The sequence below is a fragment of the Balaenoptera borealis genome, assembly GCF_965194805.1.
Source record: "Balaenoptera borealis genome assembly, chromosome: 13".
Lineage (NCBI taxonomy): Eukaryota > Metazoa > Chordata > Mammalia > Artiodactyla > Balaenopteridae > Balaenoptera > Balaenoptera borealis.
The window spans coordinates 23,607,713-23,627,969 of record NC_138870.1 but is presented as its reverse complement, the minus strand read 5'-3'; the positions used below and the strand labels follow the sequence as shown (position 1 = coordinate 23,627,969).

The following is a 20,257-nucleotide window of genomic DNA, read 5'->3' as shown; positions in this document are numbered from 1 at the left end:
ACTAGAGGGTCCGCGTGCCTCAAACTAGAGCCCATGCACCGCAACTAGAGAGAAGCCCGTATGCCGCAACAAAGAGCCCACGCGCCACAACAAGGAGCCCACACCACAACGAAAGATCCTGCTGCCTCAACTAAGACCCGACGCAGCCACCCCCTAAAAAAAAATTAAAAAAAAAAAATTAATAAACATAGTAAGAAAATATCCTCAGTTTTGGATACCTGATCATAATTAAGTATTTTGGAGACTGATTTAGAAATGAAGAGAATTTTTCCTCTTTCACATCCAACCACAAATAGGAAGCCTTCTGCAGTCTAGGATTTAAAAATACAAAGTGAATATTTTAAAAGATATCTTCTGTCTCTCTCATACACATACATTCAGATTTTAAGGAAATTATTGTAGCAATAAAACTAGTAGAGTGGTTGTAAGAGCTAGTAAAATTAATTTTAAGAAATTTTCTCAGTACATAAAAAGACTGATAAAATCAAATTGAACCCCAGTCTAAAGTAATGTTTTTGACTTGGAAAGTCCAGGCATGGAATATCTAGTTGAGATATTTCAAAATATAAAAATTACCTATGTCGAATTCTATACTCATACAGAAACTCTGTAAAGATATCAAAACATCAATAACGGTTGCCTGTGGATGCACTGAGACGGAAGGACTGTGCAGATTGGGATGAAGGAAGCATCAGGAATACTATATTTGAATTCAGCTGTTCAAATAAAAAAGGGCTCTTTAAAAAAATTAAAAGAAAAACGGACAAATGTATATCAAAAATCTTTCTATTTAATCATACTAAGGCATAAAGCCTAGTAGTAATAGCACAAGATCAAGACATGTATTACCTCCTGGGAGCAGGATAAGCCAATGACATGGTCATATTTTCCATGTCAAATAAACCTGTAGACCAGTGAATTTGAAACCCAGGCATGCACATGAAATGATGAGGACAGAAACGGCAAAGCATCGACTAATAACTCATTCAGTAAGCAGTGGCTGGCTCATCTGCAGAGAACAGGATCCTGAAGGAATTGAGTACAAGGTAGATGGCCTTGAAGGAGGTGCCAATAGTGGGGAATAGAGCCTACGGTGTGGGAAGTGAGTGCATCAGGCAGTGTAAGGAGCTTAGCATTAAAGACAGGCTATGCTGTCTCCTTTGGAAAGTGCCTATCCTCTGCCTCTACATTCATTAGCCCAAACTAATAAGACATATTTACTTGCATAACTTAAATTTTTATCTTAAAGGAAATTCGGTATAATACAGAGTCCTGTATGTTTAGAACAGGAATTTTTAGAACTAAAAATCTTCCTCCCATTCAAACAAAAATGAAAGGACAAATACAACTTAGACAAACATATCCCTTAACTTACCTTAAGAATTAAGTGTCTGAGCTCATTATCCCGAATGAATGAAGGTCTGTAATTATTTCCTGCATAAGAACTTGTCATACCTGAAAATAAAGAAGTCAAATAGTTATTAAAAATAGAGATGGAGGGACTTCCCTGGTGGTGCAGTGGTTAAGAATCCACCTGCCAATGCAGGGGACATGGGTTCGAGCCCTGGTCCAGGAAAATCCCACATGCCGCAGAGCAACTAAGCCCGTGCACCACAACTACTGAGCCTGCGCTCTAGAGCCCGCGAGCCACAACTACTGAAGCCCGCGCGCCTAGAGCCCGTGCTCCGCAACAAGAGAAGCCACCACAATGAGCAGCTCGCGCACCACAACAAAGAGTAGCCCCCGCTCACCGCAACTAGAGAAAGCCCGCACGCAGCAACGAAGACCCAACGGAGCCAAAAATATAAATAAATAAATAAATAAATAAAATAGAGTATTTCTTTAAAAAAAATAGAGATGGAAATGTAGTAAATGCTCAGTGAACATTAGCAATGCTGCTGTTGCTATTGGTGACAACGATGATGATGGTATTTTTCTCTTCTAGCACACTCTAAGACCTCTTCTGTAATCATTCTCTTTCTTCGTTATTACTAGATTGAAATGTCCTGCTTTCAGACTGTAAATTCTTAGAACTACTTATTCCATTGTACTCAAATGTGCAGACAGTAAGAGCTGTATATTGAAAAGTAATAAAGTGCAATATATTATCTATAACATTATAATAACATGCAACAATATTCATGACTCTGGTTATTTTGATAATTTCTTAGCTTATTAAAACTGATCATATGAATTACCCTGAATAGAGAGATTCTGGAATTCTAAGCAAATTTTACGGATTCATAAGATTTCCCATATGACCCTTTAAAGATCATATGGAGATTTCTGATAATACAAAAAATGTATAAAATATAAATGAAATAATTCACTTTAAGCCCTTAGCACAGAGATTACTGTATTAAAAGGAAAGTCTCTAAAGAAACCAGAAGAGCTGGGAAAATGATAAGTAATGATCATGTCAAAGCTAGGTAAAATTTGACCTGAGAGAAGTAAGGGAAGAACTAAAAGTACGTTTGTCTTGAGGGCATCCACCAACCTTGACAGGGAAAGCCCTTCATGGCCACAAGGGGGCGCAGGGGACAGTTCATCAAGCCAAGGTGTGCTGTCCCCAGATAACCTCCAAGCAAGGGTGATTCAAAAGTAAATCACATTTCCCTCTCTTACACTTCCCAACCTCCCTAACCCTAAACCCCTCCTTCTAGGCACTGCAAGGAAAGATGCTTTTGCAAAAGAAAGGTAGGGTAACACCCTGAGACATGTTAACCATTAATTGGTCCTTGGATGAATTTATAGCTGAAACTCACCAACTACCTAAGTGGTGGGGAAAAAACAAAACCAGAAAATCACACACACTCATGGAGTGATTTGGTAAAGTCTTCTCAGACTGGCAGCACCCCTAAAAGGCCTGGCATAAGCAAACGAAATCTCTTTTGGAATCTACCTTCTAGGTAGCCCTCAAAGAATTCCCCCAAATGACTTCTTGTTATTATTATTAGTAGCCTGGTAGGAGGGAGCTGAGAAAGGGCTGAAAGACACAGACTCTGCATGCCAGGCCAGGCACAGGAATAAATCAATGTGAGCCAGGCGGTGACACTTCCAGGCTGGCCTGAAGCAAGGTTGGCGGAATCGTGCTGAGGAAACCCAGTCAGTGTCAGTCAGCCAGAATGGGCGAGCCCTGACTAAATAGGAGAGTGAGGACGTGAGGACGTGCCAGCGAGAAAAAAGAGGGCAGTCAGCAAAGAGCTGAAGCTAAGGTGAGGTGAGCTAACAAAATGCAAGCCGTGCGATTCCGTACGCCTGCCAAAGGGCAGTGACAAAGTTGATTCTCAGATTCTGGTGGCAAAAATAAATGAGGAAACATGATCACTGACTTCTGTTATAAAGTTTATCACCGTCATTAAGAAATGACAGTATGACAATGATCATTATAATGATAAGGATAATATGATCAATATGACAATAACAATTCTTCCTCCTGCCCTCTGACCACCACCTCCAGCATCAAGAAACCCTGTGCTCTTTCTCTGATATCTGTCTTAGGACAAACATCATATGATAGCACTTGTATGTGGAATCTAAAAAAATGATACAAATAACAGAAACAGTATTTACAAAACAGAAACAGACTCACAGACATAGACTCAAACTTGTGGTTACCAAAGGGGAAAGGTGTTGGAGGAGGGATAAATTAGGAGTTTGGGATTAATGGATACAAAATAAACAACAAGGACCTACTGTATATGTATAGCTCAATATATACTTTGCTGTACACCTGAAACTAACACAACATTGTAAATCAACTAAACTGCAGTAAAAGAAAGCACAATAATGAAAAAAAGAGACACACTGTGCTCACCCTTTACACTCGTCCTTTACTCTTAACAACCCTGTGAGGCAATGCATTAGCCCTGTTTCACAGCTGTGGGAGTTGAGGATTAGAATGTGAAATAACTTAAGTCCCATGGCAATTAAGGCAGGGAGCCAGGATTCGAACCCAGGTTTGCCTCCAGGACCCACGCGTGCATTATTGGCTCCCAGGTATTCAGACCCACGCGGGTTCTCGGGAAGTGCCTGCTGCTGCAGAAGAAGGCTTACTCCAAATGTGGTCTGCAAACCACTGTCGTCATCACACCGTGGTGAGATGAGCTCAGAAATTAAGAATACACATTTAGACACTTTTATGGAACCGTAACGCTGTTGTGGCATCCCAGCCCATGAGCGTTTTTCCACTAATTAATTGTACCGTATTTTACAATGGATGGGGGTGGGGAACACTTGCTCTTCCCCCCGATAGTCTGCAAAGCACTGTTGCAGAGTGTAGAGAAAGAAATCATTTCACCATCCTCTGTCTTCAAAGTAACTACGTGTGGACCATCCACGTGCAGCCTTCTCATGATCTGGCATCTGGGCATTTGTGGATCAAGTTGGGGCACACTCCGGCTAGGGCACTGGAATGCAGCCCCAGCTGCTTTAAGTCACTTCATCCGTGGGTAGCACTGACTAAGGATCTGGTCAGGATGTGTGATGCGTACATGACCACCTCGCTTCAGCTTAGAAGGGCCAATGGTGAAATCTACGCTCAGTTCCAAAGAATCCCTTCTGGATTTAGGCGGCGTCTCCTCCCAACTGAGCTGCCCTTGCCCCTCGTCCCACGCACACTTGCACGTAACATTTATCACAGTGGGTGTTAATGATCTCCTCCGGGGTCTGTCTCCCTCGTCCACCATGAACCCCTCCAGCACAGAGATCTTGCCTCCTTCATTTTCCTAACCCCAGCACAGGACAGGAACCGAGCTGATGCTCATTTCATGTCTGCTGAATTAGTTGACTGATTCATGGCTTTTCCCTTAGGTCCTCCTCTGCCAGGATGTTGTGAATGTGAAAACTGTCGGGTAATTTTAGGGTTGCAAGCAAATGACCTCGGTTGAGCCTGCTAAAAGATTTAAGGGAAGTGTTGCATACAACTTTTGCAAGACCCAGTTGTGGGTAAAAGAGAATCTTCTTTCACAACAGACTCTTATGAACCAAAGACCTCCTATCACACTCCCAAAAGGAAGCCTGCCAGGCAGTGCCCCAACAGCTGGGCTGCTCTCTGCATGGCACTGAAGGGATCAAGGGCTGAACTTGCTCTTCCCCACCGCCTGCACTCCAGATCTGCATGCGCTCAGCTGATCAGAGTGTGTAAGTCATTTTTCTACCATCTGTGGAGATCTAAGGGGGGTGATTTAAAGTACAACTTGCACAACTTACTACTGAATAGCTGTCTCTAGTTTTACTTCCTAATTTGCCGATGCCCCCTCCTCCTCCAATCCGAACAGCTTTGCCAGGATTTTTTGGCTCGTTATGAAGTAAGATCCTCTTTGTCTGGGCTCCAGTTTGCACCTGGAGTCCAGGGGACACTGGTCTCCTCTAAGCCACTTTAACTTGACTTGGCAAAGTCTCTATGTTCAGACCACAGAACTTCCTTTTCCCTGAAACAGATTCCTTTTCCTGGCATGCGGTGTAGGACAGAGATCTAAAGAAGACCCTTGGTCTTCCTTTGCTTATTCCTTTCTTATACTTTTATTTTTTTCTCATATTTTTTGAGCCAGGTTTCACTCTAATCTTTTAGATCTTTACAAATCTGAACTTTCAGAGTCTTCTCAGTGGTCTGCAGCGAACTCCTCTGCCGGGTCTTCCGACCATCTCAATGTGAATTTATGTCATTAACATTCCTGTACCTAAAACTCAATTCTATTTCCATCATTCTGCCCCCCAAGTCAGACCAGGGTTATTCCCAAACCACATGTGATTTCGACTACACATATACACAGAATACTTATTGCACTTTGATTTACAATTCAAGCTCAAATAGGGGAACTTCTAAAGTCAGAAACGATCACACATGCCCCAAGATGCATCAGCTAAGGACCTCCTTCACCCAATGTCTCGTAAATGTGAGAATATCTTAGAATAGTAAGGTGTGATGCATTTTCAGGTACTACTTACAAGTCTGAATAAAGTTTTAAGAGAAATTGCTGAATTTAAGGAGGTTTTCTTTTCTAATAGTGGAAATCTGTCAATAACTTAAAATTATAATAATTAACATTTAAAAACTTCTAAAATATTGAGAGGTATTATCATCTTCATATTATGTATGAGAAAACTAGTAGAAATATAAAGGCTTTTCAAGTTCACATAGTAAACTTAAGATGAAGCTTTTAGTGAAACCAAGTTTTCTGACATCCCAATTAGTATTTTCTCCATGTACAGAATACAGACAAGCATCAAAATGAATACCTATAAAGTTGAAAGACACATCTGTATAAAATCTCAGTAGCCAATAACAACAAAACAAACCCATCAGGGACTTCAGTTACAGGGAAGACTTCACAAACCCAAGTGTGGAGGCCATTTTCAAACTCACCTTTTAAAGATCTCAAGTGTTCGACAGCCATTCTTAAAACTGTCAGTTTGTCCAGTTTCCGTGCCATGGGATTGCACTGAGGGATCATCGCGGACAGTTTTTCAATCAGGTTGTTCATTTTATCTCTCCTCCGCTTTTCGGTTTGGCTATGAGCTTCTCTAAGAAGGAGAAAGAGCCTCCGTTATATTTAACATTTAACAGACCCCCAGTGACCCCAGAGGCGCTAGTGGGAGCACAGGTGAGGCCAGTAAGCCCCCGCTGTTCCTCCTCCTGTCTTTGGCCCTGCAGGTGGCATTCAGGGAAGAGGCAGGAGTGGCTGGGAGCAGGAGTGGCACTCATTCACACTGCTTTTACCTCCCCCCCCACCAATACCCTTGCTCCTTCCTTCCTGACCTTATTCCCTGAAACCTTCAAGAACTCAGACCTCTGTGTGAGAGCTGCGGCAGGTGGTTTTTTAGCTTCCCCCCAGTCGTAGAGGAAGAATGGGTGGCCTTCTATTCAAAGCTAACCCCTTTCTGGTCTTTGCTTGAACAGTTATCAGCATTTTAAGCTCATTCTCTTTCAACAGCTCCTTCTATGCGTCGATAAATGGGCTCAAGTCTCTTCCCTTTGAGGAAGATACCCCTTTCCAGAATTCTAGGGATTTTTTTTCCTTGCTACTGTCTTCCCTCCTTGGCCAGCCTCCTGAGAGTACGGTCTCCACTTAACCTTTCATCTCCCAGGTGCCTCTCCTATTAAAACCAACCTCCCAGGACTTCCCTGGTGGTGCAGTGGTTAAGAATCCGCCTGCCAATGCAGGGGACACGGGTTCGATCCTTGGTCCAGGAAGATCCCACATGCCATGGAGCAACTAAGCCCGTGAGCCACAACGACTGAGGCTGCGCTCTAGAGCTCACGAGCCACAACTACTGAGCCTGTGTGCTGCAACTACTGAAGCCCATGCACCTAGAGCCCGTGCTACGCAACAAGAGAAGCCACTGCAGCGGGAAGCCCACTCACTGCAACGAAGAGTAGCCCCTGCTCGCCGCAACTAGAGAAAGCCCGTGTGCAGCAACGAAGACCCAGTGCAGCCAAAAAAAAAAATTAAATTAAAATAAAATAAAATAAAATCATCCTCCCAGCCCCCATTCCACTAAAACTACTCTAGCAGAGGTCATCCTCATCTTATGCAACCCCAGGGGATCCCTGCCTTGAATGTGACACTGTTGTCGTTGCTCATTCTTCGCTGGCTTCTGCGACCTCTCCTGCTCCTCCATCCTCTCCGCTCAGCTCTGCCCCCTTAAGCCTCCCTACTCAGCTCTTCCTCTGTCCTTCAGTACTGGTCCCCCAGAGACCCCTCACTTGACACCACTCTTTCCTCACCTATAGCTTCACCCTAAGAGATCGCATGCCTTCATAAGGCTTTACAACTGCTCATAAGCTACTTACCATTCAATCCCTATCTCATTCATGCTTTATCCAATTCCCAACCTTCAGAACTAGAATTATGCACCTCAGTGATTCATAAGCACCCTAAACTCAAGAAATCCCAAAATGAACGCATTCTCTGCAGCTGACCCCATTTTAATCCTTCCTCTGCCAGCCCTGATTGCTCTTCCTTCTATAGGGTTTATCTTGATTGGTGATGCCACTAGACTCGCTCTAGACCCTTCCTTCCTTCTTCACCCTGAAGAGCCAAATAATCAGACTCCTATAAATTCTAGTTCTTAAAATATTTCTTAAATATTTGAGATGGCTTGAGCCATGTGGTCAAACTGAAGCTGCAGAGTCACTTTCCCTGGAGTACACGCCCTGAGGAGCCTAAACACGGGAGGGCACTTGGGGCACCAGGACGCGCAGTTAACTTTGAATTTCAGATAAACAGTGAATACTTTTTTTAGTATAAGTATATCCTTGTGCAATATTTGGGACATACTTGTACTAAAAAGTCTACATTACGTATCTGAAATTCACAGTTGGCCAGGTGTCCTGTATTTTATCTGGCAGCCTAGTCTGGGGGGGCCTCATTCACACTCCCCAGCAGCCAGTTCAGCAGATGAGGGGCAATCTTGGCCTCCGGATGACACCACAACGGTGTGATGTCACTTAATCCCCTCTCATCTCTGTGCCCCTTTTCTAACTCAGAGGTTACGTGACTTGTCTATCAGCATGAGGCTGAAACTTGAACCACACATGGCCCCGGTCTCCCAAGCCTCCTGCTATTATCACAGGGCTCAGCGAAGTGGTCGCCACAGCCCAAGAGAGAACTGGTTCTTTCCAGGGTAAAATGGTCATTCAGCTGCATTGACATAAGACAATTATTGGCAACATGTGAAATGTTCAACAAGTAACGCAACCTAAGCACTCTCTCTTAAGATTTGCTAAGAATCTTGTGGTTATAGACGATCTTATTTGCAAAGCAGAAATAAAGACACAGACATAGAGAACAAATGTATGGATACCAGGGGGAAGCGGGGGTATGAATTGTGAGATTGGGACTGACATATATACACTACTATGTATAAAATAGATAACTAATGAGAACCTACTGTATAGCACAGAGAACTCTACTTGGTGCTCTGTGGTGACCTAAATGGGAAGGAAATCCAAAAGAGAGGGCATATATGTATACATATGGCTGATTCACTTTGCTGTGCAGCAGAAACTGACACAGCAGTGTAAAGCAACTATACTCCAATAAAAAAATTAAAAAATAAATAAAATAAAATAAACATATCTAGGTTCTGAGTGGGGAAAAAAAAGAATCTTGTGGTTACAAGTGACAGAAACCTTCACTTAAACTGACTTAAAAAGTATAAAGAGACTAAAAAGACTTAGACTAAAAAGAAATTGATGGCTTGTGTCACTGAAAAGCCCAGGTGACCACAATGATGGAAGCCAACTGAAAGACACCCCCCCCCCACCGCAGTGCTCAAAGCTGGAATAGTCTGAGCAACAAAATAAATAAAGTAGCGTTGGATTATATCCCAAAGTATAGCATGAATATGCAGTAGTCCATACTTATGTAAATAAATGATTGAATACATAAATGGGGGAGAAATCTCCCATACAGAAGAATTCCAAATAATTTATGTAGATACTCCATCCTCAAAAAGAAGCAACATAAATCCCCACTCCTTAAGCACGGGCTGCACATACTGTCTTCCTTCGATAAAATAATTTGACAGTGTCCAGCCATTGTAAAGTGAGGCATCCTTAAGATTTTTTGAAAGAGTATTTAAAGAATAAATATAATCATTCCTTAAATAAATAAATAGCTTGACAGTGGAGAAAGCTGACAGACCCCACCTCAGCCAGGTGATCCAGGTCAACATCAGCAGTGATGTCATGTGGACCATAGGCACCCCTGACACGATGTGACGAGAATGACACTTTGCTTCTGTGGTCTTCCTCCAAGTACATACAACCCCAGCCTAATCATGAGAAAAACATCAGGCAACTCCCAATTAAGGGGCATTTTACCAAATATCTGACCAGTATTCATCAAAAGTGTCAAAGTCACCAAAAACAAGGAAAGTCTGAGAAACTGTCACAGCCAAGAGGAGTCTACATGGAATGCGGTATCCAGGATACGCCCCTGAAACAGAAAAGGGCATTAGGGGAAGACCAAGAAGACGTAAATAAAAGACGGACTTTATTCAATAATAATGTACCAATATCAGTTCATTCATTGAGATAAATGTGCCACACAAATGTAAAATGTTAATAATAGGAGAAACTGGGTATGGCGTCTATGGGAGTTCTCTGTACTGTTTTCATAATGTTTCTGTAAATCTAAAACTATTTTAAAATTTAAAAAAAGGTTATATTAAAACGAAAAAAAGAAGAAGAAGAAGAAGAAGAGTTTGGGGAAGGCAATCTAATGGGAAAGAGGAAAAATAGGAGACTCATCCCGATCTGTTTTTAGAGACTTTAAACTAGATGGAAGAGTGGGGCTAAGCAGGGAAGCACTGACGGAGCTAACATCACCTGCCCAACCATTCACGCTTGGCCAATGACACTCCTGGAACAAAATAAGTACTTTGGGGCGAACTGGATGGAATTCAAGTTACCTGTGTATTTACATAAAATGCAGTTATCTGCTCGTACTTTGGTCTATTCATGAGCAGTTTTTATTTATTTTTATTTTTGGCCACACCACACGGCTTGCAGGATCTCAGTTCCCCGACCAGACTGAACCCAGGCCACAGCAGTGAAAGCGCCGAGTCCTAACCACTGGACCAGGGAATTCCCCCATGAGAACTTCTTAGATTAAAGATTTATGATTTTAAAAATGTTATGATTATCCACTTGCTAGAATGTTCACCTCTTCTTTCTAACAATATTACCCATTAGCATGGACAGTAGCAGTGGACAGAGATGCCTGATTCCAGGAATGTACAGCAGAAGAGAAAGTGACTTCTCTTAGAGCCAGGGTTTTGAGGGAGATGAGAACAGGTAGGAACAAGGTCACTTGGGAATAACGAATGATGATGCTGGGAGCTAGGAAAGACAGAGGAAGGTGAAAATAGCCAGTTTTTGAATAAGGTACTTTACTTGAAGGAGGTGCACCTGAAAAGATTTCTTGAAGAATTTTATTAAAGAAGGGCATATTTACCCAGATGCAAGTTCTCTGCTTAATAATTTATCAGGGCTCTGGCTCTTAATTCTGTGAACTGTTACTGTCACTTTGAACCGTGTCAGTGTTCTGCAGAGTCATATTAAAAAAAAAAACAAACCAGAATAAATGGAGAAAAAGCAAAACTGAGATCTGGCCATGTTGCCAGATGTAGGAAAAAAAAACTTGTTGACATTGAAAGAATATGATGAAACAACTGACAGACTTTATGGTGATGGATTCCTAATAATCAGACACTCCTTGTAAGTAATTCTGATTTGCTTATTGGATGAATTAGGTTTTCTCTAGTGCTTCAAGAAGATAATAGTTGTTTTCAATAAATAGCTATTCTGAGAAAAATTTAAATACACATAAGCCAAAATGTTATTCAAGTAGATAGAGAAAAAAGGTATAAGGTATCTGATGATGGTGTCAGATGGTTTTGTTTTGTTTTGTTTTGTTTTTAGAACTGTATTTATTTCCAGTCACTCCTACTTCTTCACCCTGAGTGGCTGCATTACTTCAAGGAAGGGGCCTCTGGCTCCACGGAGAAGGAAATGAGTTCCCATTTCAGACTTGCTATGCTGAAAGGTGGTCCAGCAGGGCTGAGGGAGCTCGGGAAAGCTCTGGACTCAGGGCAGGCAGGCACGCGGCGGGGACCCTGCCCTGTGGGATCCGCCTGGCTTCTCTGACAGAGAAGCCGAACTGCTGGCATCACCCACCTGACTCCCTGCATGCATTCCAGAGCTGGAAATGAGCTCATCAGAGCGAAAGGAGCTTATTAAGATGAGCGCCACAGTCTGGGCCTGAGGTATCTGCATCTTCTCAGAGCAGAACATATGAGAAAAAGCTAATATTCATGAATCCATTCTATCTTGACATCACCATTTGCTTTGGCTAACGGTCTGCATGTGCGACCTTTCCCACCCACTGTGTACCCTCTCAACAGTTCAGTATACCTGAAGGACTTCATTTTTACTTGTTGTTCACCATCTTCCATTCTACAAAAAAGCAGGATAAAATATCAAACTACATGAAACAGATTTTCGGTAATTCTTGAGAAATAAATGTGGGATTAAGTCCAATCATCCTAATTCCTATTAAGTCTTTAGTTATACATGCTACCCTGAGTTCCTAATTGAAACAATTATTACTGTCTGCATGGGCTGCTCTCCTACTAACGCTGACAGGTGCCTCATCCCCATTAGGTAACAAAACTATGTGAACTGACAATGAATAATAATTACTGCTCTGTTTAGAAATAATCCCATGCCAATCTTGAAAAGGAATATAATGTTCATAGAAATAACATTAAATAAAATAGCTATTTTTAAAACAATTGACGGATTAGCCAAAAATTTTATAATAGCTCTATTAAAATAGCCTGAAAATACATTAAGAATCTCAGATCTTTAATCAAAAGGAATTCATTTGACCTGAAAATTCATCTAGATGGTAAGAAATATTTTTAAAAACTGAAAACCGATCACTTGCCAATAATATTAATTTTCACATTAGTATATGCCTTAGCAGAATATACTAAATGTATATATATGTGTGTGTATAAATATTTATATATACATATACATACATACATGTGCTATATGGGTGTGTGTTTATTCATTCAGAAATGTAGTCGCCAGACCACTACCAAAGTGAAATATACTGATGGTGATAGAATACTTTCCACATTAAAAAACTATACAGACTGAATAGGTTTTTTTAAATATGTATTTTTAAAAATATATTCCCAAATGTATCATTTTTTGAAAGGGCATTTAAAAAATTCAGGGCAAAGCACCCATAATCTTATCTGGAAATAATCACAGTCAGTATTTCAATGGGTCTCCCTCCAATCTCTTTCCTAGACATGTATCTAGATACATACAAAAAATAGCTTTGACTATTTTACTTAGCTATGGGGGTGGTGGTGGGGCATGGGAGGATATTTATGTAGATGTGTGTGTTATATATATATATATATATATATAAAATAAACAAAATTCAGATCATAGTGTAAAATTTTTCATGTCTTATTCACTTAACGCTATAACATAAATATTTTCCCATAGCTTCAAATATTCTTGGAGAATATGATTTGTAATGATTAAATAGTGGCCCATTGGTTAGCTACACTATAATTTATTTACTAATTTTCTATTATTAGATATCTCAATATTCTAATTTTTCAATATTATAAATAGTATGACTAATACTATTGTGGTGCATGCATCTTTGATTATTCTCCTAGGATAAACCCTTAGACATACAATTTATGGATAACTATTTTAAGGCTTCTGACTCATCTTGCCAAATTTCCCTCTTAGAAGACTCAACAATGATCATTTTCCAGGCTTTGAAAAAAGTCTGACCTACCTTTGATCTATTTTATTCATGTGATGTATTTTACTTGAGGTTTCAAGAATATTTTTCTGCTTAAAAAAGACAAATACATGCTGTTTATAGAAAAGTTAATAAAATTTATGAACAGATGCACATAAATATCCCAAATAAAAAAGGACCACTAAGATAACACCTTAATCAAAGGATGCTTTTCCTTATCCCTGTCTAAATAAATAGCTTTGATGATAGTTTATCAAAAATATTTTCACATGTGTTATTTCATTCTCACAGCATTTAAGAATCATGTAGTTATTACTACCCCCGATTTTACAGATGAAGGAATTGAGGCCCAGTAAGGTTAATGACTGCTCAAGGTCACAGACCTAACAGGAGGCCAGTGAAACTTATTCTGTGCTGGCTGGTGTAGCTTCCTCTATGCCTTGATCATTGCCAGCCTGTTCTGTGGTATAAAATTAAACAGCTTCTTTGAAGCAAAAGAGAGGGTTAGATTAAGTCAGCTTCTTTTTTTTTTTCTCTTTTCTGTCTGACTTCATATTTATGGACTAAAACAGAAAATAATTATACAGATGAATGATTTCCTTCCTGATGGTCTGGAATTATATATACATATACATTACTTCAATCTCAAAAGGTAAAGTTTGGCTGTTTTAAATCATGCTTTTGCTTTGATTATACGTGTTTTAGCAAATTAACTCACTGACTGAACTTGCCTCCTTGGTGAAATCCAAACCTATTGTACTTAGGAAATCCAAATACACTTCTATTTAATGGTCCCTTGCAGAATAGAATAAAGGCACGACGTTGTTAGTCAAATAATTCATTTCTTTGTTTGCAGCATGCACCTAGATAATTAGTAAATTTGCTCTCTGTATTTTTCTCCATGCTGGCATTTGGTCTATAGTCATAATATTTTATTTATGAATTTTAATAAGCTCTCTGATATTAATAACATTCACATTACTTAGATGCATTTTCTTAGTGTAGCATCTTATATTACAGTAACATAATTTTTCCAAAACACAGTGCAAGCTTTCCTTGAAAACTACTTTCACTGCATTTTGAATCCCTAAATCAACCAAACACAAACAAAATTGGAAGCAAATATGGTCAAAACAGCCTCCAGATTTGCTGCTTTCTATGCCTTTCTCTTTTTAAAGTTTTCTTCCTTCGGTTACTTAGATGTCGCTCCCACTTCAGAGCCTCGTCTCCTCACCTTCTGGGTGGGCGTCCCCTCCTCCCTGAGCCCCCCGTCTTCCCACTCCATACATGCATACATGCCAGTCCACTTGCTCTCTGTACATTAATCGTGTCTGAATCTCCATCTCCGGGCCAGGCCTCAACCCTGAGTTCCAGACCTTCATATCCATCCACCTATTTGAAGATCCCATAAACATCACACTCTCATTGTGGCCAAAACTGAACTCATCATCTTTCCCTCAGCCTCTGTGAACGAAAATACCATAATCCATCTAAGTGTCCAAGTCAGAAAACCTGGATGCTTCTTACATTTCCACTCTCCCCGATGAACAAGCATGAAATCTTAGAGGTTCTATCTTCTAAATGTGCCATAACGTGTCCCTCCCTTTCCATGCCCTTCCTGCCTAGGGCCACTCTCTTGGACCAATGCTCAGAAAAACCTATTCCCTAGCAACCATCTCTCAGCTGTTTTCTCTGCCTGCTGGATTTTCCTCCTTCAGCCCATCCTCCATGCTGTTTCCAGAGTGATCCTTTGAAAATATAAATCTGTACCACTTCACACTTACTAGGGTAACTTTTTTTTTAATGGAAAATAACAAGTGCCAGCAATAAAATGGAGAAATTGAATCCCTCACACATTTCTGGTGGGAATGTAAAATGGTGCAGGCACCGTGGAAACCAGTTTGGTGGTTCCTCACAAACTAAACATAGAATTACCATCTGAGGGGCTTCCCTGGTGGCGCAGTGGTTAAGAACTCGCCTGCCAATGCAGGGGGCATGAGTTCGAGCCCTGGTCCGGGAAGATCCCACATGCTGCGGAGCACCTAAGCCCGTGCTCTACAACTACTGAGCCTGCGCTCTAGAGCCTGCAAGCCACAACTACTGAGCCCCTGAGCCACAACTACTGAGCCCGTGTGCCACAACTACTGAAACCCGTGCTCCTAGAGCCCATGCTCCGCAACAAGAGAAGCCACTGCAATGAGAAGCCTGCGCACCGCAACGAAGAGTAGCCCCCGCTCGCCGCAACTAGAGAAAGCCCGCACACAAGCAACAAAGACCCAATGCAACCAAAAATAAATAAGTAATTAATTAATTTTAAAAACTGATGAATCTCCAAAAAAAAAAAAAGAATTACCATCTGACCCAGGAATTTTACTCATAGGTGTATACCCAAAAGAATCGAAAGCAGGGACTCAGATACTTGTATACCAATGTTCATAGCAGCATTATTCACAATAGCCAAAGGGTGGGCACAACCCAAATAGCCACCAAAAAATGAATGGTTAAGCAAAATGTGGTATATACATACAATGGAATATTATTTAGCTGTAAAAAAGAATGAAATCCTAATACATGCTACAACGTAGGTGAAATTTGAAAACATTACACTAAGTGAAATAAGCCAGAGACAAAAGGACAAATATTGTATGATTCCAATTATGTGAAACGTCTAGAACAGGCAAATTCTTAGAGCTAGAAAGTAGTCTAGAGGTTACCAGAGGCTGGGGGAGAGTGGGGTATGGAGAACTACTATTTAGTGGGTATCGTGTTTCTGACTGGGGTGATGAAAAAGTTTCAGAAACAGTGGTGATGGTTGTACACACCATGAATGCAATTAACGCCACTGAATTGTACACTTAAAAGTGGTTAAAACAGCAAATTTTATGTTGCATATATTTTACTACAATAAAAAGTTTTTTTAAAAAGTGCAAAGGCAAGCAAAGTATTTAAAATGTAATCTGATCAAGCTCTTCTCATGCTTAAAATCCTTCCATTTTCCTTATTGCATTCAAGACACTTTTCAGATTCTTTAGCAAAGACACTTTTCAGATGCTTTAGTTCAGCAGATGTTCATGACCTAGTCCACGTTTATCCCCCAAGCCTCACAGCTCACCCGCCTCACCTCCTGGGGTGCCCTCTGCTCTACTGTGACAACCACTTGTCTCCTGATCAGCAGTGCGCTGCCTCATACTCTGTGCTTCTGCACAGCTGTTTCTTCTGCCTAAAGGACCTTCTCTACTCCTGCTCTGAATGGCTCATTTCCATTCTTCATTCAAAACTTAGCTTAAGTCAACATCTCCAGGAAGCTGTCCTTCACTCTGATCCCAATATTATTTAAATACCCAACTTTCCTTGTTGCCATAATACCTAGGGTCCCCCTTACGGAAGCTATCATGATGTGCAATAACTATTTGTACCTTTCCCATTTGTACAAGTTTCTTGTATCTTATCTGTATGTCTCCCTCCTGGTCTACTGGGTATCATATAGCAGGTACTCAGTAAATGTTAACGACTACATTCCAGGGAATCTTCATCAATGACCCTTTTAAGGAACCAGCTCTCCACGCAAACCCAACAGTGCTGCAGAAAGGGTGAACCTTCTCATATATCCTTCTTTGTTTAAATATATCCAACACGTGGAGGCTCCACCAATGAAATCAACTTCATGCCCCGAGTCTCTGGGAAGGATGCAATACAGTCAGTACTTTGTAAAATCCATAAAGTACTTTGACATCCCTCATTTCATTAGAGAGAATGGAAAATGGTGGGATGAAAGAAGGATTGGGGCAGAATGGAGAAGCTCTGGGATAGATAATGAGCAAATCAGTGGGGTGTACGCTCTCTTTCTGCTGCTACTATATGCCATCTTCAAGTAGGAATTATGTCAAATGATAGTCCAGGACTTACCTGCTGCCACTGGATGCTGATATTTCTACCCTTGTTGAAAGGAGATAGGCAAAGGGATTCTGAGAAAGTTTTTCCACCACTTTTTCTTTCATGATTCCTGACCTGGGAGGAAGGAGGCCTTGGGTCACCCCTACCAGACATGCTGGAAAATGGACAGTATGGTTGTTCTCATGTGCTAGAAGCACCCTCCCCTCCAGTTGCGGAGAAACAGAAACCAGGGTGTAATGAGGAAACTACCACACTGACAATCAAGCATTCCAGCTAGCTGGATAATGTTGGGCAAAGCACTTGATATTTCTGAGTTCCAGCTGCTTCATTTTCTAAAATGCGGGTAATTGACTAAATAATCTCTAGCGTTGCCTTCTGCCAAAAAAATCATTATCTGTCATTACTTTGCATGTTTCTAGTATTTCCCGTGTCACTGCCCTCATTTTCCCATTCACTCTCAAAACCACTATAAGGTCTCAACCATGCCCCTACGTGGCTTAAAATCACGTGACTCTAGTTCTCACTTGAAAGCCACATTCTTATTTAGATATTAAGAAAGAACAACGGTGCTTATGATTCTAAAGAAAATAAAAAAGGACTAACAGTCACTTCTAGCTCGAGGTGAATGGGGACTAACCAACTGATAACTTAGGATGTAGCACAGCAAACAGTTCTAGATAGACTGTCACTTGATCAACTGTAGTTATTTACAATCATCCACATTATTGGAAGAGACTAAGAGAATACAGACAACCAAAAACAGTAGATAATCTTCAAGTCATTTATATGTGGCTTGGGAAGTGTGTTGGTACTTACATTTGAATAACACTGAATCTGCAGTCTTGGAAACTGAAGCTAAAGTATATAAAGTGTCCTAGGAAGAACTGAGTTATAAAGAGCTATGATGGGGGCTTCCCTGGTGGCGCAGTGGTTGAGAATCTGCCTGCCAATGCAGGGGACACGGGTTCGAGCCCTGGTCTGGGAGGATCCCACATGCCGTGGAGCAACTAAGCCCACGAGCCACAACTACTGAACCTGTGCGTCTGGAGCCTGTGCTCCGCAACGAGAGGCCGCGACAGTGAAAGGCCCGCGCACCGCCATGAAGAGTAGCCCCTGCTCGCCGCAACTAGAGAAAGCCCTCGCACAGAAACGAAGACCCAACACAGCCAAAAATAAATAAATAAATAAATTTATAAAGAGCTATGATGTTTCATTACGTCCTCATCCTGTCCCCCACTCAGGATTTTTCCCTTCATTCATGATTTACATAAAGTACCAGCCTAAAATGAGTTGCTCTAGATTGCTATATTTACTGTGCCCTATTACTTCCACCAGATCAACCCCAGCCTTGGGGAGGTCTTTAAAGAATATTTGGGACTGCAAGCTGCATTAGGCAATAAAAATGAACCAGGAGATAGTAAGTATTCTCAACATTGATTGTATAATCTACTTGGCTTACTAAACAGGGAAAACAAGAGTTTTATTTGATTAAAGTCGCCACAGATAACCAAGGGTTGGTTGTTACACGAATGATGAGTAAGGAAAGAAGCAAGTGGTGATTATTATTGTAAGCCAAACATGCAAGAAGATGTTCTCCTCAAAGTCAAGTATTTCAATTAGGAAGGCAAATATCTTCCTGTGACCATAAATGTTAAGCAAATTAACCTCCAGTTGACCTTCCTGGATACCTAATAACCTTCAGAGTTGGATCAGTCAATGACAGAGGTGGCAGCTGGGTGGATAAATAATTGACCCTATCCAAATTTTTAATTACCATGTAATTAAAAATAATGATTTAAAAAGTAGTCTTTTTCTAAAGAAGATGTGGTATATATATACAACAGAATATTACTCAGCTGTAAAAAACAATGAAATGATGCCTTGTGCAGCTACATGGATGGACCTACAGATTATAATACTAAGTGAAGTAAGTCAGGAAGAGAAAGATACCATATGATATCACTTACATGTGGAATCTAAAATATGACACAAATGAACTTATCTACGAAACAGAAATAGACTGACAGCCATTGAGAACAGACTTGTGGTTGCCAAGGAGGGGTAGGGGGAGGGTTGGATTGGGAGTTCGGGACTAGCAGATGCAAACTATTACATATAGAATGGATAAACAACAAGGTCCTATGGTAGAGCACAGGGAACTATATTCAATACCCTGTAATAAACCATAATAGAAAAGAATATGAAAAAGAATATGTATGTATATATATAACTGAATCACTTTGCTGTGCACCAGAAACTAACAACATTGTAAATCAACTAAACTTCAATTAAAAAACTAAATAAATAAAAAGAAACTAAAGGTTTTAATTTGTTTTTAAAAGAAAAATAAAGTAATATTTTTCTTTTTTCCCTGGAGTCGAAGATTTCTTGGCGTTAAGAGGAACAAATTCACTTACTGGGATGGGTCTGAATCACTCCCTTTTCGTTTTCTTGGAAACTCTGTCACATGTGGGCTGAAGGATCCAATAGTTGCTGGTTTTGTCCATGGGCTCAGATGACTGGAAACCATGGAAGCAATGCACTGGTTCCCTTCGCTCAACACTTTACCTATGAGACATAAAGCACAATAAGGCATCTGTTTGAAACACTGATTTTACTTTATACATATCCATATCCCACATTTTAAATGGCTTTTTACTTTGATATTTTAAAATGTCAACTAAACAGCAACATAACATACAATGAAAGACTAATCATGTACACCCAAATATTAGTTAGAAATGTATTGTTAGTCTATATTTTTAAGTTTATTTTCCCTAATTGGAAAAAAATATATGGATATTGTAGGAAATATGGAAAACACAAAAAAGTAGAAAGGAAGGGGGAAAACCAAATCTCAACAACTAATATTACTACTTAGAATTACTTCCTTGTAGAATTTTTCTACAGTTGTTATTATAGTAATTGAAGTCATAGTGTATACTCTGCATTATTTGCATATCATTGTGATAATAACTTTACAGTGTTATTACAAATTCTTTATAAATGATTCTAATGGCTGCATAATATACCATCGTGTAGCTGTGTCATAGCTA

At 40.4% G+C, this 20,257-nt stretch overlaps 1 protein-coding gene across 12 annotated transcripts in view; it reads right to left on the bottom strand.

The window, feature by feature from the left end:
* BMAL2 (basic helix-loop-helix ARNT like 2) overlaps window positions 1-20,257 on the bottom strand; it is a 98,051-nt gene that overhangs the window by 37,036 nt on the left and 40,758 nt on the right. For 7 of the 12 annotated variants that reach the window (XR_014233665.1, XM_082352175.1, XM_082352168.1 and 4 more), the window contains 5 exons: window positions 19,619-19,769; window positions 11,924-11,965; window positions 6,368-6,525; window positions 1,376-1,455; window positions 219-311 (listed from right to left, as the gene is read on the bottom strand). Coding sequence is in view for 11 of the 12 variants with exons in the window: in XM_082352168.1 (XP_082208294.1) it covers window positions 219-311; window positions 1,376-1,455; window positions 6,368-6,525; window positions 11,924-11,965; window positions 19,619-19,769 (524 nt within the window). In the remaining variant the exon portion in view is untranslated. Of the gene's footprint in view, window positions 1-218; window positions 312-1,375; window positions 1,456-6,367; window positions 6,526-11,923; window positions 11,966-13,340; window positions 16,586-17,213; window positions 17,316-19,618; window positions 19,770-20,257 lie in introns of those variants that run through there. The other 5 variants (XM_082352171.1, XM_082352169.1, XM_082352177.1 and 2 more) reach the window with 5 other exon arrangements.